This window comes from Colletotrichum abscissum (genome assembly GCF_030869225.1).
Source record: "Colletotrichum abscissum strain IMI 504890 chromosome Unknown Scaffold_18.1, whole genome shotgun sequence".
NCBI classification, from domain to species: domain Eukaryota; kingdom Fungi; phylum Ascomycota; class Sordariomycetes; order Glomerellales; family Glomerellaceae; genus Colletotrichum; species Colletotrichum abscissum.
In genome coordinates this window covers 393,885-408,574 of record NW_026850076.1, presented here as the reverse complement: position 1 = coordinate 408,574, position 14,690 = coordinate 393,885, and the positions used below count along the sequence as shown (strand labels likewise).

Below are 14,690 nucleotides of genomic sequence, written 5' to 3'. Positions count from 1 at the left end.
GTATGCAGTGCCATGTCTCGCAAATTGGCTTGACTCTGGCTGCGAGTGGTGGTGACTTTGCCAGCAAATCACGGCTCTCGGAGTGCCACGACAACAGAACATTTGAACCCTTCAACTATTCTTCTTCCCACCCCGCCAGGCTTGCCGCTTTGCAGGGGCCTGTCGAGCCTGTTGAGAAAAAGGTAAAACCAGAACGGGAGATTTGGCCGTGTGGCCTTCTGGGGACCAAGGTGATATCTGGTATTCCCGTCTCCGTGCCCCGTCCCACGGTCCTGCTGCTACCAATCCCGAACTGGGAACTAGAGGAGATCAGTGGATGCACGATGTGCATGGCGTCATGTACGACTGTATAGATGCAGGCACCGATGTCTGCCGCGGCGTTGGTGTCGCAAGGGAACTGGGAACTGGGGGTGAGAGGGGCGCAAGACTCAATCAAGAGAGAAAGAGACGGCGGGAAACTTTAGGAAACAAGACAAGATTACCTACTGTTAGGGCTGCCCGTTTTGGTTTGGATGGGTAATATTAAATGGGGGTTAAAGCGTGAATCGAATTTTGGGTGCGGCAAGCGCGCGTAGCGACAGAAAATCCAAACTTGGCCTCAGCTTCTTGACAGGGACCATCGGGAACCAAGAATGGACCTGGACTGGACGATTCATGTGTGGACGGTCGGCGGCCGGGGGGTGTGAGCAGACAGGCTCGGCGAGCACACACACCAACTCTCAGTCTCTCAGTTTCGCATTCTCTGTTTCCCTCTCTTCCTCTCAGCTCTTTTTATTACGGATAGGTATACATAGTAACACACACACACACACTAGACTAAGAGACTTTGTACTCACATTACACTAGTCGGGCAATAATGCCAACGGCCGTCGATGACACTAACATCGGATCGTATCAGCATCGCCAAACCTATGGGGGGGAGGGGGCCGTTCTGCAGTCCGAGCCGCCCCCAAGTGCCCCCTTTTATCCCATCAAGAGACACCAGACGGGAGAGAAGCAAAAACGAACCCGCACCGGCGCCAACACCAAACGGTTCGACGCCATTCCCAGTTGCGCCAAAAGGTCCGGCCGGCTGGAGCGGGCTCTCTACCCCGAGATCTGGTAATGTATGCGCCGCACACACACGGAACCACCACAAACAAGCAAGCAAGCAAGCAGTTGATTAAAAGAGCGCAACCAGCAGGGGACGGCGGCGGCGGCTCGCTGCCCACCTGCGGCCCGATCCTGTCTTGGCTTTGTCCTTTAAAATCCAGCTTTGGTCCCTTTGCTTTTTCATTTTCCCCTTGTTGGTATGGTCTTTTTGGGGGGAACGGTATTTTGCGACGAAGCTGCGATTCGTCAAGGACCGAGGCGAGGACCATCCTCCCGTCCACCAAGCGTCTGCTTCACGCCCCGAAAGAGAGAATCGACAAAGAAGAAAAGATGGTCCAGCCACACCGAGCTGGCCGGCGACACTCGGTGAAGTGAGCCCACCTATCGATTCTCCAATCTCATCCCGGACGCCTTGTGCATCCATTGGTTGTTTTTTCTTGTCTCTTACTGCCCCCCAACCTGTCTCAAGTTAAGATGCGGGAAGGACCACACACCACACACCATCGTTGGAGTCTTGCTGTTCGGTTAGACGGGAAGCATTGACAGGGAGTCCGCCTCGTCGGACTGGAGACAAGAGTAAGGAACCAGAAAATCGGACGACCGGGCTTGAAGATGCGTCGCGGGATGTCTGATGTCTTCAATTCAGCTGGACTGGGAACCCAAGTCGACACTTGCGCGGCTTTTGGTTGCTCGCTTGCTCTATCGCCCGACTGTGGTTGATGTGGTCGACACACGGCACGTCTAACCGGAATGTCGGACATGGTGATGATTGCTGGCGGGCGTTTTGCCGTTATGCTAGAGCCTGGGCCTTGTTCCAGTCTCGCGGAGGAATGCCCAGAGAAGGCATCGTCTGTTGAAGATGACGCCGTGAGACTCAAGAAAAGGGTCGTAGTGATATTCAGGCTGGATATCAATGACACCACAACGAAGAGGACGGAAGAATGTGTTGCGAGGTGGGAATGTAGAAAGGTAAGCTGACATGGACGTGCCGGTAGTTGACTTTGGCTCTAGGGCACGGACTCGGAGGAATTCTCTTTCTCACATTTCCATCCGCCTGGCTTTTCCCCATTTCAAGATCTGCATGGTAGTTGGTCTCCCTTTTCGGTGCTCGCTCGGCAAGTTGAGGTCTGAAGGGTGCCATTGAGGTGCTGGGGCAAGTCGAAATTCGGTAAGCGGCTCTTCTTCTCTGACGGTTTCGTCCGACCTATGGTCTAAGGTAGTATCGAGTCTACAGACCGGACAACATCTTCTCTCCTCGCTTCGTCTTCTCGACCAGCCGGTCTCTAGATGCATCACCTCACTTTGCCTGCATTCTATTGGAACCGGCGAGCAGCAACAACACCACGCCATCACACATATTTCCTCCAACCCTGCATGGTCAGTTATCAGAAAACCCAACATCCAGAGGCCGCCGACGATGCTGCCACTGACGTTTGACGTTCACTTCTGCACCGGGCCCCCGATGTCTTGGTTTACAAGCAGGCCGGCCGTGTCTCGGACCCATCAAACCCAGGGAGACTGAAAACCTCCACTGCAAGTCTGGTCTCGTCTGCGGTTGCGCGGGTGCGGTACAGTCGGTACGGTACTACGACCGCATGCCGCACTGCATTGCAGACCTACTCACACCACATACCTACACTACCACACACGCTTCAGAGACTCATAGTGGACAAGTAGTTGTGTAGATATTCACGTCAGCTTCCGCTACTTGCGCATGTCTCACCAATGCTTTCCCATTCAAGCGGTTCACCGTCCCGCCCAGCCGTTTTTTCATTCGTCTGTCGCTCGACTTGGAGCATGTCTTGGGCCTTTATGTCTCTTGTAGCTTGCCAGCCGCATCCTTCACCGCCTCATTTATCTAATCTGCGGAATTGGCCGCTTATTCATGGCGGCGATGAGGCGTTTCCTTCCCGCCAGCAGACGCGAGAGCGAAGTTTACTGGTGGTCAAGCCACGCTGCCGACGGGATGAGTTCCCCCAAAGTATGATCTGATGCAGCGATGCTCGCCTTGCCAATCTCAACCCATCGGGCCATCGAATCATATTCCTGGGATTTGATCCCCGGTTACACAAAGTTGAAGCTCCAGAGTTCACGCCAAGCCTCATGTCACCCTGCCGCAAATTAGAGAACGAAACAAATCCCATCCTCAAAGGCATCCCGCTCTCCTCGCGGTCACAACAGCCTAGCCTTGAACATTGACGTCGAAAGGCCCTTCAAAAGAGCATCAGGCCACCTCAAAAGCCACAATATCCCAAAACTTCCAAAATTCAAGGTCCTCCGGATACCTGGAATCAGAATGTCTCAATCCAGTGAAGCCACAACGTCCTGTTCAGGGGTTCCCTAGCGGAGCGACAGTGATGACCCAGTCCGTATTGGTTTTAGACTTTCCAGCTAACCACATATCGCACGTCATGTCCCCCCAAAGACACCACCCCCAGTGCGACCCCCTCGAAGAACAAACTCCATAGGTTCGTCTCCCTCCGCTCGGGTCGTCCCCGTCCCGAAGGGAGCCCCGAAGGGAGGGCGAGTTCGACCCAGTCTACTCCAGTCCATCCTCTCGTGGACTCGTAGCATGTCGAACCATAGTTTCTCCCTAGATGTGATTCCTCAAGAGTCTCAATTTCATCCGACGACCGGACATAAGCACGATTACCAACCCTCTTTCGACCCCGGGGAGCCCACGGCAGTGTGGTAGTCTCGACGGCACAATGGCACCAAACACAGCGCGCCTCACAATCTTCGTCTTCGGCCTCTCCTCCTTCGCAGCGGGAGTCCACTCCCTCCTCCGTCCCCACGACTCCCTCAAGGCGCTAGACCTCCCCGCCGCCGCTCTCCCCGCAGCCAACGGCAACGCTCTGGCCGCCATTGCAATGGGCATCTACTACACCCTGGCAGCCGCCCAAGACAACCGCGCCTTCTTCCTCGCCACCATCCCAATGCGCTTGACGTCCGCCTTCGTGTTCTGGCGACAGGACTGGGGTATCGTTTCCGGTTGGGAGGGTGGGAGCGCGGCATTGACGCTGCTTGCCTTGGCTTGGGATGTTCGGCAACGAACCAAGACTCATGAGGCTTGAGAGGCTGGGCACCCATCTGTCGCCTGACGAATATGCGGAACATGCCGGGAGATCGAGAATGGGTGGTTCAGTCTTCTGTTCTAGATCTGAATTGATGTGCACTTTTGACTGAGATGATGTCTTTCGATGTGAGATTTAATCTCGAGTTCCCATTCACGGCCAGTGGGGGAGGAAGACAGCCTGACTTGTGCAGTGTGACTTTGGAGGATTGAAGATCATCACTCGAGGCCAATAGCAGACTGAGTAGCAAAGACATGAGGCGAACCAGTCTTACATCCTGACCCAGTCGTTTCCTCGAGACTTCACGGGCGGTAATCGACAAGATTTCAAATAGTAACAACTCATCCATTTTCTTCATCCGACTATGAGATGACATTCTCATTACACTTCACGAGGCGGCGCGACGTGAATCTGCCAGTATTTCGTCGTCTCTTTGGATATTCTCGCCCTCTCTTCGTCCCTCATCGTATCCTTCCCATACTCCTCATGTGTTACCCCCTCCGACAAGACGCCGTCTCTCGTGCCGTTTTTCAAAAATGTCATAAACTCCATAGTCACCCTCACATACTCCCGTAACCCTTGTCGCACATCAATCGTAGCCCCCGTAGTCCAGCGAAGCAGCAAAGGCTCAATGAGCGGCGCATCGGTAACGCTGGGATGACTCGTCTTCAGACTGGTTAGGAACCAACTTGAGCCAACGCGCTTCAGTACGTCTCTCGCGATATCCCTGACCGTGTCAAAGTGCGGACGGCCGAAGAAGGGTGTGCTCGTCTTGGACCAAGAGTCGGAGTGGACGATGAGGACGGGCACGTCGATATCGGTGTTGAGTCGTCCGCTGCTCTTCCCTGGGTCGAGAGCGATACCTCCCACAGCCGGATTCTCGTCTGATGTTGCCCCTTTGAGAGCCTGTAGCGCCCCCGTTGCGCCAAAGGAATGGCCTGCGATGACTGTCTGGGAGAAATCGAGTCTATCTTCCCAGTCCGCGAGGCCGCGGCCTTCTTTGCGGGCATTGTTTGCGAATATCTTTGACCCCTTCCCGGCGTGAAGTGACTGCAACACCGCTATCGTCTCTTCAATCTCAGCCTGTCGGAAGGCGAGCTGCTCAAACTTCAAGTCATCAGATTTCATCTCGTTGCCGCCCCTGAGTTCATTCTTGGTGAGGTACATCACCCTACGGCTCTTGCCGTCCGTAGCTGTAACGACCGAGCCAGGGCCGCTGCCGTCGCGATGCTCGATAGCAGCAACGACAATTCCACGGCTCGCGAGCTCACCGCAGTAGTGCGTGTAATCTGCCCGGGAACTGGCCAGACCGTGAGACAACGCCACGACGGGGAATTTCTCATTTCCTTTACTGCTTGTCTGAGGGAGAAGTGGTACATCAACCTGGGCAGGAATCTTGATGCTCCCCACCAGAGCCCATAGTGCGAACGTGAATATCGGTCGCGAGATGAAGTTGTTGAAGTGAGCGGCCCTTGCATAGCCCTCTGCTGTGAGGCTGATGGGTTTCGGTACCCAATAGTGATGGCCTGTTCCCCTAACACCCTTCTCGGCTGGGTAATATAGAGTGAAGAGTACTGTCTCGAGGTTGAACGCCGGCTTGCCGTTGCTGGCGAAAACTGAGTCGCTTGTGTTGCGAGGAGTACGGACGGGAACCTCGATGTCTATTGCCCCAACTTCAAAAGGCCCTGAGTAGTTTGGTAGCCTGGATGCGAGTAAAGGCGACTGGATGAGGATACAGTATAAGACATACAGCCCGATGAGACCCCAGAGCACGTATCCCACTGTAAGCCGGGGTTGTATGGTCGTGAATATTCCCTGCGGCAAGGAGCGAGTCCACGGCTGTGCATTCTTCATCCATTTCGGTGCGTTTTCCATAATGTCGCTAGGATAACTCCTTGTCCCAGTCGGCCGTCCGAAGTTGTCATCGTTGTCGTGTAGAAGCGGAAGTGGAGAGTCCGGACCTTCAAGACCCGGGACTTCGGCTAGAGCGTCGAGTTCCACATCGGTGTCTCTGTAAGCAGGAAGGGACTGGCGTGAAGCCATTACATGAGAGAGCTCTCATAGATCGGGCTAGTTGTGTTGATCGCTGTTGTTCTTGTATTTGTCGTGAAGAGGATGAGATGGAGTTGGCGCGGGCCGGAAGTTGCGGCGGGATGTTCGGCTGCGGTGTTACGTCATCATTCTTGGTGTTCGGACACCACGAGATGGCAGCTGTCGTGCGCAGACGTCCAAGCAAGTAAACGCTCATTACACTTATTTAATGAACAGCTCATTGATTCCGCAATCTAATCGCCAGAGCTTAATTTCCACTCTAAGAAAAGAGCGCTCACTCACCGACCGATCACGGACAGATGTGGTAATCCTGCCACCCAGACCTCTGCCTGTGTCTGGCTGCTTAGCCCCTTTAGGCATATGCGGTCATAACAGCCAGGATTCACATTGTCCATAGCATTTTCAAAAAGGCGATGAAGGCTGATATCCAAGCTATTATCAGTGAGTGGACGAAGACATCACGTCGCAACCACAGGCACTGCTGTAGTGCACCAGTATGGGTATTCACCGGATCGTTGAGTAGATAGTTGGTGGCTACAGCTTCGACACTGAATGATTCTAAACTTCAGTGATGAATGAGTTAATATTCAGGTAGGTTGCGTGGATTATCATTGTCCGGGTCGTTCTCCCGCCTCGCGGTGTGCAAGACCTTATGCCACGTCTACAGCTTCTTCGAGCTCGAGGCGATCATCCGACTGACCGAGAGCCGTGAGTGTTTGTGGCGATGGGTTCGATATGAGGAAGCCAGCGCCGGTCGGTCTCTTCGCGATTCCTGATACACAATTGACATAAGAAAGACAAGCTGATGCCTCGGCTCTCTTGAGTTCGGCGTCAGTACCAGCCAAAACCAAAGAGACACGCCCCACGAAAATACTCTAATAGAGTTCCTCTACTCTGTCGCAAGTGAGTCTTAGTCGAAGTCGCGATGGAGCTGAACCGTGGACGTGCTTTGCTCCAGCTCGCCGGGGCACAGCGGATGGTTTCATGGCATGGCTCAAGGTGGAGTCGGGCAAGAAACGCCATGACCGAAGGCTCTTCTGTGATTTGTCTTGGTCGTCGGGCTGCCTCCTGCAAAAAGCCTGCCTGTCAAAGCTCCTATACGGAACAGGGGAGATCTCCACTTGAACAAGGGAACATAATGCAAATCAGTTCGTTTGCCTCTTCTCGTAGTGGATCGGGGTGCTAAGGCATGTTAGGGAGTTGCCTGATTCTCAGCAGTAAGTTTACTGCTACCCTATGCGATAGTGATCAACTAAAACGCAGTCAAGGCATCAGTCACGGCAGAAGTGAGGGAAAAGGTCTCGTTAGTGTTCACTCTTTCTTTAAAAGTTACAAGAGGTAACCTCCACTGTGTCTTGAAGACCACTGAATGAAGCTCATTTCACTTCGATGAAAGGATATCGTCTGAGCTCAAGCGGGCGGCAATATGTACGTCCTCACATCACATCGAGCACTTCCGAAAGTAATTTGGTGTCATCGTTGGCTTGGAGGACTCGCCAGCTCATGTATGATACCGTTTCCGACTTGTTCTCCGGGCTAAGCCTCAGCTATATTGATCACGAAACCCCATCTGCGGTATGCAACTAGACTGCATCACAAACTTCGCGACAGAATCCAAGACAGGCAAGCGCCTTCCTGGCGGTCTTACGAGATAGAAGAGCTCTTCGAAGACCGAGGCAAGCTTTGCTGCCGCGGCATGAATTGTGACCCAGTCGGCCGGTTGTTCAAATCAATCCAAGCTAGCAAGGCTAGAGGTTGGTCCCAGAAGTTCTCGTAGAACCCTCGCGGCCGACCGGGCATAGCTGCATGTGTGGACATGTCTGGTCGATGAAGATGCTTAGCCACTGTTGACAACAAGATTCTGTACATGAGCTAGAAAGAATAATCAGGGCCTACGAAGGGATTGCTGGAGAATGTTTACTCAAATAGCTGGGATGAACGCCATGTACGCTGCCGCGCTGCCGCGCAGATTACAGAATCTAGCCAATCGCATTTGTCTCTACAGAACATCGAACGGATTCCGGGATGAAGGATCTGGAACTACCCCGGCGTCGTTCGTTTTCCTAAAGACTCCATTAAATAACCCATGACGTGCATCATAACCGCGCCGACCAGTCGCATCTCTCACCTTTGCTCCATTGCTCACCACAGCCCCCCTGCGAAGACCCGCGATGTACCGTGCCTACCTTACCCTAGATCGCAAACCATGGAGCCGATCATCCGCAATTCGTTTTGCAGCGTTTTTACAACAACAGACTTCTCCCACCGCCAACCGAATCGAGAGTCTCGAAATGCGAGTTCTGACCCATGATTGGCGGCTCAAGGTGAAACACACCATGCTGAGACCATGTGGTCCACCACTCAACGTTGAATCGGCCGAGAACCCGATAGCTTGTTTGGGAATTCGCTTTTGATTCCATCTTGGGATGGTCCAGCAACCCCAGTCTTGGCCCCGCCAGGTCGGAGGCGACTCTTTGATGGGGGACCCTCGCGACTTTCAACGTCCTGTAGCCAACTCGACTGTTTTCTAGCCACGCTCCTTGCATTCTCTGTCACAAATGAGCTGAAGTTGATCCATAGCAGCCTCGGCTGGTTCGATTGCCGCGATGGACGGAAAACGGTGGTCGATATCGACTCAGCTTTCGGACTGACGTCTGCCATCGCAACTCAACATATAAGTAGCGCAGCGTCCCCTCGTCCCATGTTATCTTTTCCTTTGATAGAAGTATTCAGAGTAACTCAACGCCAGCGTAGCATCTGCCCAACGAACAACCTTTCCTGTCAAAATCACTAGTGCAGAGCGCTTATTTCAATTCCGCAAACATGGTCTATTCGCCCGTCGTCGCTTTAGGTTTTCTGGGCGCCCTGCAGGGCAGGAGCGAGGTCTATTCACGACAGACGAACGCGACGGGCTGTGCGACGGGCGTGCACATGATTGTGGCCCGGGCCAGCACCGAGCAGCCGGGCACGGGAGTCATTGGTGCCATCGCGAATAGCATCCAGTCGCAGATTCCGGGATCCGATATTGTCCCGGTCGACTATCCTGCGCTGCTCAACCCCTACCAGCCGTCGCAGAAGGCTGGCGTCACGGCGATGACGAAGCTGGTCCAGGACTACGCCAAGGCATGCCCCCAGACGAAAATGGTTCTCATGGGATACTCGCAAGTAAGTGGTTGCTCATCGTGACCAGAAAGAGACAGGAAGACTTACAGACAATGAAGGGAGCGCATGTCACTGCCGATGTCCTTTGCGGCACAAGCGAGACCGGGTTCGCATCAACAGAGCCCCAGGCTACTGACGTTACGGATAAAAGTACGTTCCGGGTGATATCGAGAGATCTTTACCAGGCACTGACATGAACTTAGTTGCCGCCGTCGTCCTCATGGGCGACCCAAGCCACGTGACCGGGCAGCCCTTCGATCAGGGAACGAGCCAGAAGAACGGCGTAAGCAAGACGACGAAGAACCTCTCCGGCCAGGACAGACTTTGCTGACCAATTCGCCTTCTAGATCTTTCCAAGAACCAAGACTGCCGGGTGCGACGCCGTCTCGAGCAAAATGGCCTCCTTCTGCAACAGCGGCGACCCGTTCTGCGACAGCGGGGCCAACATCCAGGTTCACCTGAGTTACGTCCAGTCGGATGGGGACGCAGCCACAAAGTTCATCATGTCCAAGGTCGGCGGCGGCGCTGCGGCATGACTGGGAGAAGGCACGGGGGCGAGCCAGTCTGTCAGCCTGCGCTTTTTACTGTACATGACTCTGCTGGCACAGATTGTTGGTTTACTGATCTTGTGAAGGGGATCTTTGCCATGATTTCTTCATGAGCTTGGCACCGGTAAATACCTTGGTCTTTCATGTTGTTACATATGAATAAGTTGAAGCATAGTTAGCGTTCAAATACATGTTTGGTCTTAACACGTACCCTTGTCACGAAGATCGATATTCACCCACGTGTCTTTCGACCAATCAAAGACTCATCATGACCAACGGTTGTCCACTATGAGCCTATGGCCTATCTTCAACGTGAAGACTTTTGGTCGAGGCTGGAAAGCGTAATCAGTATCTCGCAAAGGGCATGGCGAAATGGTCAAACTTCTGTGGGACTGCTAAGGAACACGCATGTCTGGAGAAAAGGCACGGAGGCTAGATCAGTACTTTTGACGGGCAAAAAGCCCTTCTAGCTTGTCAGGAAAGCCGTGATTGAGATTTGGGTGGTCCACTGCATGTCAAAAGTACCCCATATCCTCACAATGGGCTTGACATACCGGTAGATTCTCAAACCTTAGTAGTTATCCTGTTAAGTACAGAATGGCATCAGTAGATAGGTACGTACTCTGTATAAGGGGCAGCAACGAATCAAATATTATCCCATTTTATATTATATTTTTGGCGTATATATTCTTCCTGACGTAACCAATGAAAAATTTAAGAAGGGATTAGCGTTATTGAAAATCAGCGGCGTGTGAATTGATGCCTTTTTACATTCAATGGATTGGCTGACCTCGCAAATTATGTCATCGTCGGCGGAAAATAGTACACGGGCAATAGGTACTGTGGTAGGAGATTGACGACTTTATTCGAGCTGATCCATCGGTTAACCTCTCCCGTGACTGCATATTCTAGCAAGAATACTCCGTGACAAAATAGGGGTATCTAGAGCAAGACGCAAGTAGGTGGTGTTTGATTGACTGGATAGGCCAGCCGTGGTGTCATTTCCCCTGAAGATCAAGTGTACATTCACAATGTCTTCCTTTATTATTCCTCCTTCGGGATGAACGTGGATGTCGACTCTGGTTTCAAAAACAATCAGTCGCGGGAAACAAACGCCCTTTTATGGTGTGGAGATTCTCTAACAGGCGTCCCAATCAGCCGGAGGAAATCAACCTGGTAGCGGGATGGCTCGACGGGTACCACTTGGACGCTCATGCAGGTACCAACGCCCCCTCCCCCCCTAACCTTGGCAGTAACCTTACTTACCTTGAGTGTCTACCTCATGACTATCCCGGCAAGAATACTCCGTGACGAAGCGTTGTTATATGGTGCAAGATAGGTAGAGTTTGCTCGGTTAATCGAGTCATGGTATGGTCTCTCTAGAGTTCAACTTCGGGCAATCCTCTTGTTCCCCCTGTTTTAAGCAATCCACTCTTTCTTCCCCACGGCCATGGAGATGGATTGATGTCGGAAAGAGTGCCAATTGCGGACAGTCAACGTCAATTCATATCGCGGTAAGTCCCTCACAGGCGTTCCAAGCACTCGGGAACCCAAGTACCGGGAATCAAAGTGATTGGGAACCCAGGCATTTGGGAGCATACCTTGGTAGCGGGATGGCCCGACGGGTGCTTTTAAGGTTAAAATAATCAGCCATGCAGGCGTTAATGGTCCGCTCTAACCTTGACTACCGCCAATCTACTTTCTTCGATAACAAGGTACGTAGACTGCCGCCATGTCTCCATCTTCGTGGCGTCTTGCTACAGAAATGTGTCAATCTTGTCGGTGTTCCTGGATACTTGCTAGGTGTTTCTCATTCCAAATCTCTGGCACAAGCTACGACGACTATGTGAATTCGCTGGTATCATAGAGCTAGGAGAGGATGACTTCGACTCAATAGTGACCTTCTCTCGCAACCGGGATTAGCGTTTGCTGTTTCCGTAGGCCGATTTTCTATTCTCCAGTCTATTGTGCCATCCATTGCTATGCCAGGCTATCTATGTTACCGTCCCTGAGCCATTTGGTGCCACAGTTGGTCAAGCCAGGCCGAGAATCCCACTGTCTCTCACTTTTACACTTCGCTCGAGTTTTGGTCCGGTCTAAAACCTCTACGCCCCCTGGCGTTTGGCGTCGTGATCTGTCGCTCATGGTACTTACTCGACATTGTTCTTCCAAGCCCTAATAGGGTTGATGAAATCGGGTGAAGTAGAGACCTCTACGGATCGCGTGCTCAGCAAAGTATATAGAGGAGCCCATCTCCCCCTTCCCTGCTGTTCAATTCTGTCATCTTTCATCTCACTCACAATCGTCTACACGCAAGAGTAAGTCTACCAACTGTAAGTTTTTCATTCAGTCAGTTCGCAAGAAACCAAAAACAACATCACAATGTCTTCCTCTTCTCAAGTTTCTTTCCCCGTCGAGATGGAGTTGGATTCTCCCCCCACTTCATCCTTCGGTTCTTCTTCTTCTTTCACTCCCTCCGAAGGCAGACCTATCCCACCTGTCTTTGGAAATCCCTTCCTTCCTTCTACCTCCAAAGGCAGGCTTCTCCCCCCTGCCTTTGGAGCTCCCTCCTCTCTCTCTTCTTCTTCTTCTCCTCAGCCGGTTGGCTCTCAGGTTGGCTCTCACACCGACTCTGATCCAACCGAAGATCTCATCCAAGGCTTCTCCTCCTTTGCTATAGGCGCTGGCCCTCTCCCCCCTGCTCTTACCAAGCAGGTAGCCGCCCCTATTCACCCCCTCTCTCTTATGGCTGCTCGAGTCGCTTGGGCTAAGTGCAAGAAGAGCAAGTGCTCTCCCTCTGGCAATCACTTCCGCCAGAATCATCCCCTCTACCGCAAGTACTCCAACCTCTCTCTCTTCTCTTCTTCCCCCAAGAACCGCTCCAAGAGTGGCGATATCCCCCGTGGCCCCTCCTCTTCTTCTCCGGCGCCTGTGAATCCTTTCAAGGCCAAGCCTGAAGGTATTCGCAAGCGCCGTGGCCGGGGTCAGGGCAGAGCTCAGGTGAAGCAGCATCAGGCTCAGGGCAATGGTCAGACTCCTCCCCGTGGCCCTCGGAACTCTTCCCCTGATCAGCGTCGGTCTAATCCCCAGCCCGCTCGAGGTCAGCCTCGCGGGTCTAGACCGAATGGCAATCAGGGCCCGAGGGCTGCTCAGTCTGTTAACCGCAATCCCTTTACGCCTGTTGCTGTGAATCCGTTCTCTCGTCCCTTGCCCCAGGCTTCCGCTCCCGCTCCCCCTTCTCAGCCACGCAATCGTCGCTCTCGGGGCGGTTCTCGCCGCAACCCCATCACTCTCTGAGTACTTGTTTCCCTCTCTTGTTTTTCTTTCTGTACTTTGTTTTCTTCTTGCACTTACACAAAAGCCCAAAAAAACTTGAAAAGCCTAAAGAGAAAAAAAAAATCCCGTTTCCTTTGTCTTGGTTTGAGATCTTCATTCTTACGCTCCGCTTCCGTTTTCTTTTCTGTTTTGTTTTTGCTTTTCTTTCTCTCTTCTCTCTCTCCCCCCTTCTCTCTTCTCTCCGATGTTGTTTTTGGTTTCAGGCGAATTGGTAGACTTTTTATCGCTTGCGTGTAGGCGATTATTTTACCTCCCTGGCCCCGGCGAGCCACCATCGCGAAATCGCCTTTCTCCCCTCCCCCTTTCCTCCAAGGCCCCAGTGAGCCACCTTCGGGAAATCACTCTTCTCCCCACCCCCTTTCCTCCAAGGCCCCGGCGAGCCATCTTTGGAAAATCGCCTTTCTCCCCACCCTCTTTTCTCTCCCTGGCCCCAGCGAGCCGCTATCATGAAATCGCTTCTCTCCCCACCCTCTTTTCTCTCTCCGGCCCCAGTGAGCCACCATTGTGAAATCACTCTTCTCCCCACCTTCTCTTCTCTCCTCGGCCCCAGCGAGCCACCATCGTGAAATCGCTTCTCTCCCCACCCTCTTTTCTCCTCCACGGCTTCAGTGAGCCACCATTGTGAAATCACTTTCCTCCCCACCTTCTTCTCCTTGGCCCCGGTGAGCCTATCACTACTCCTCTGGGCGATGAAGTCGGACTCCAAACCTCCCCGTGGTATTGCCTGGGAACTTCCTCTCCTTCATTGGATTGGTTGCTAAGTCCTTCGGGACTGGAGACGCACACATTAGTAAGTTGTTTCTTCTCCCTTTTGGTTGATACACTTACTTTTAGGCTACTCACTTCTTTGTTCATGCCGCTGTGATTTTGTGTTGCTAATATGGCAGGCTGGCTGTACTTGCTTCTTGGGCAAGATCCCCTGGCTGAGCAGCATGTGACTAAGGTAGGTTCTTGCCCTCATTCCTCTTTTCACTCGTATCCCATCTGACTAACTCGTAAATGAATCATCTCGCTAGTGTTGACTCCAACAACTTTCTCGCAACTTAACAGCCTCTCTGGTTGGCTGACTTACCTACAGTCACAACAAACTTGAAGATTTCATTCTCACTCAACTTAATCAACAATGATCAAGTCTAGTTAGTAAGTAATTTGACACCTTCCTTATTTCCTTCGAGAGAATCGAGATGATCTAACTCTTCCAATGTGACAACTGAAGTCGGACATGAATCAAGAGAAAGAGAGTAGCTGACAAACTCATGTTTAGAATGAAGTCATTGGAAAGTGCGTAATTACCTTTTGGTGAGTCGAGTGTTGCGTGTCACGACGTTCAAAGTTGTGGCTGACTGCCCGGTGTGGCCCGGTTGCTTCCGTGCTGTGGCTGATGCTGCCACCCGGGCCGGGTGAGGGTGTGGCCGGGGCCTCAAAG

The 14,690-nt window shown here is 52.6% G+C and overlaps 4 protein-coding genes across 4 annotated transcripts; 3 read left to right on the top strand and 1 right to left on the bottom strand.

The window, feature by feature from the left end:
- Nucleotides 1-3,800: 3,800 nt before the first annotated feature.
- On the top strand, nt 3,801-4,166 carry CABS01_08127 (uncharacterized protein; the record flags this gene model as incomplete). Its single annotated transcript, XM_060541489.1, has 1 exon — nt 3,801-4,166. The coding sequence occupies one exon, from the start codon at nt 3,801-3,803 to the stop codon at nt 4,164-4,166; it is 366 nt and encodes a 121-aa protein (XP_060402293.1).
- A 381-nt stretch (nt 4,167-4,547) lies between these two features.
- On the bottom strand, nt 4,548-6,209 carry CABS01_08126 (PAF-acetylhydrolase family member; the record flags this gene model as incomplete). The annotated part of the gene is made up of 1 exon (XM_060541488.1): nt 4,548-6,209. The coding sequence occupies one exon, from the start codon at nt 6,207-6,209 to the stop codon at nt 4,548-4,550; it is 1,662 nt and encodes a 553-aa protein (XP_060402292.1).
- A 2,832-nt stretch (nt 6,210-9,041) lies between these two features.
- On the top strand, nt 9,042-9,916 carry CABS01_08125 (cutinase; the record flags this gene model as incomplete). The annotated part of the gene is made up of 4 exons (XM_060541487.1): nt 9,042-9,383; nt 9,440-9,530; nt 9,584-9,663; nt 9,728-9,916. 4 exons carry the CDS (start codon nt 9,042-9,044, stop codon nt 9,914-9,916), a joined length of 702 nt encoding a protein of 233 aa, XP_060402291.1.
- Nucleotides 9,917-12,310: 2,394 nt separating this feature from the next.
- CABS01_08124 (uncharacterized protein) lies at nt 12,311-13,225 on the top strand (the record flags this gene model as incomplete). Its single annotated transcript, XM_060541486.1, has 1 exon — nt 12,311-13,225. The coding sequence occupies one exon, from the start codon at nt 12,311-12,313 to the stop codon at nt 13,223-13,225; it is 915 nt and encodes a 304-aa protein (XP_060402290.1).
- Nucleotides 13,226-14,690: the final 1,465 nt, after the last annotated feature.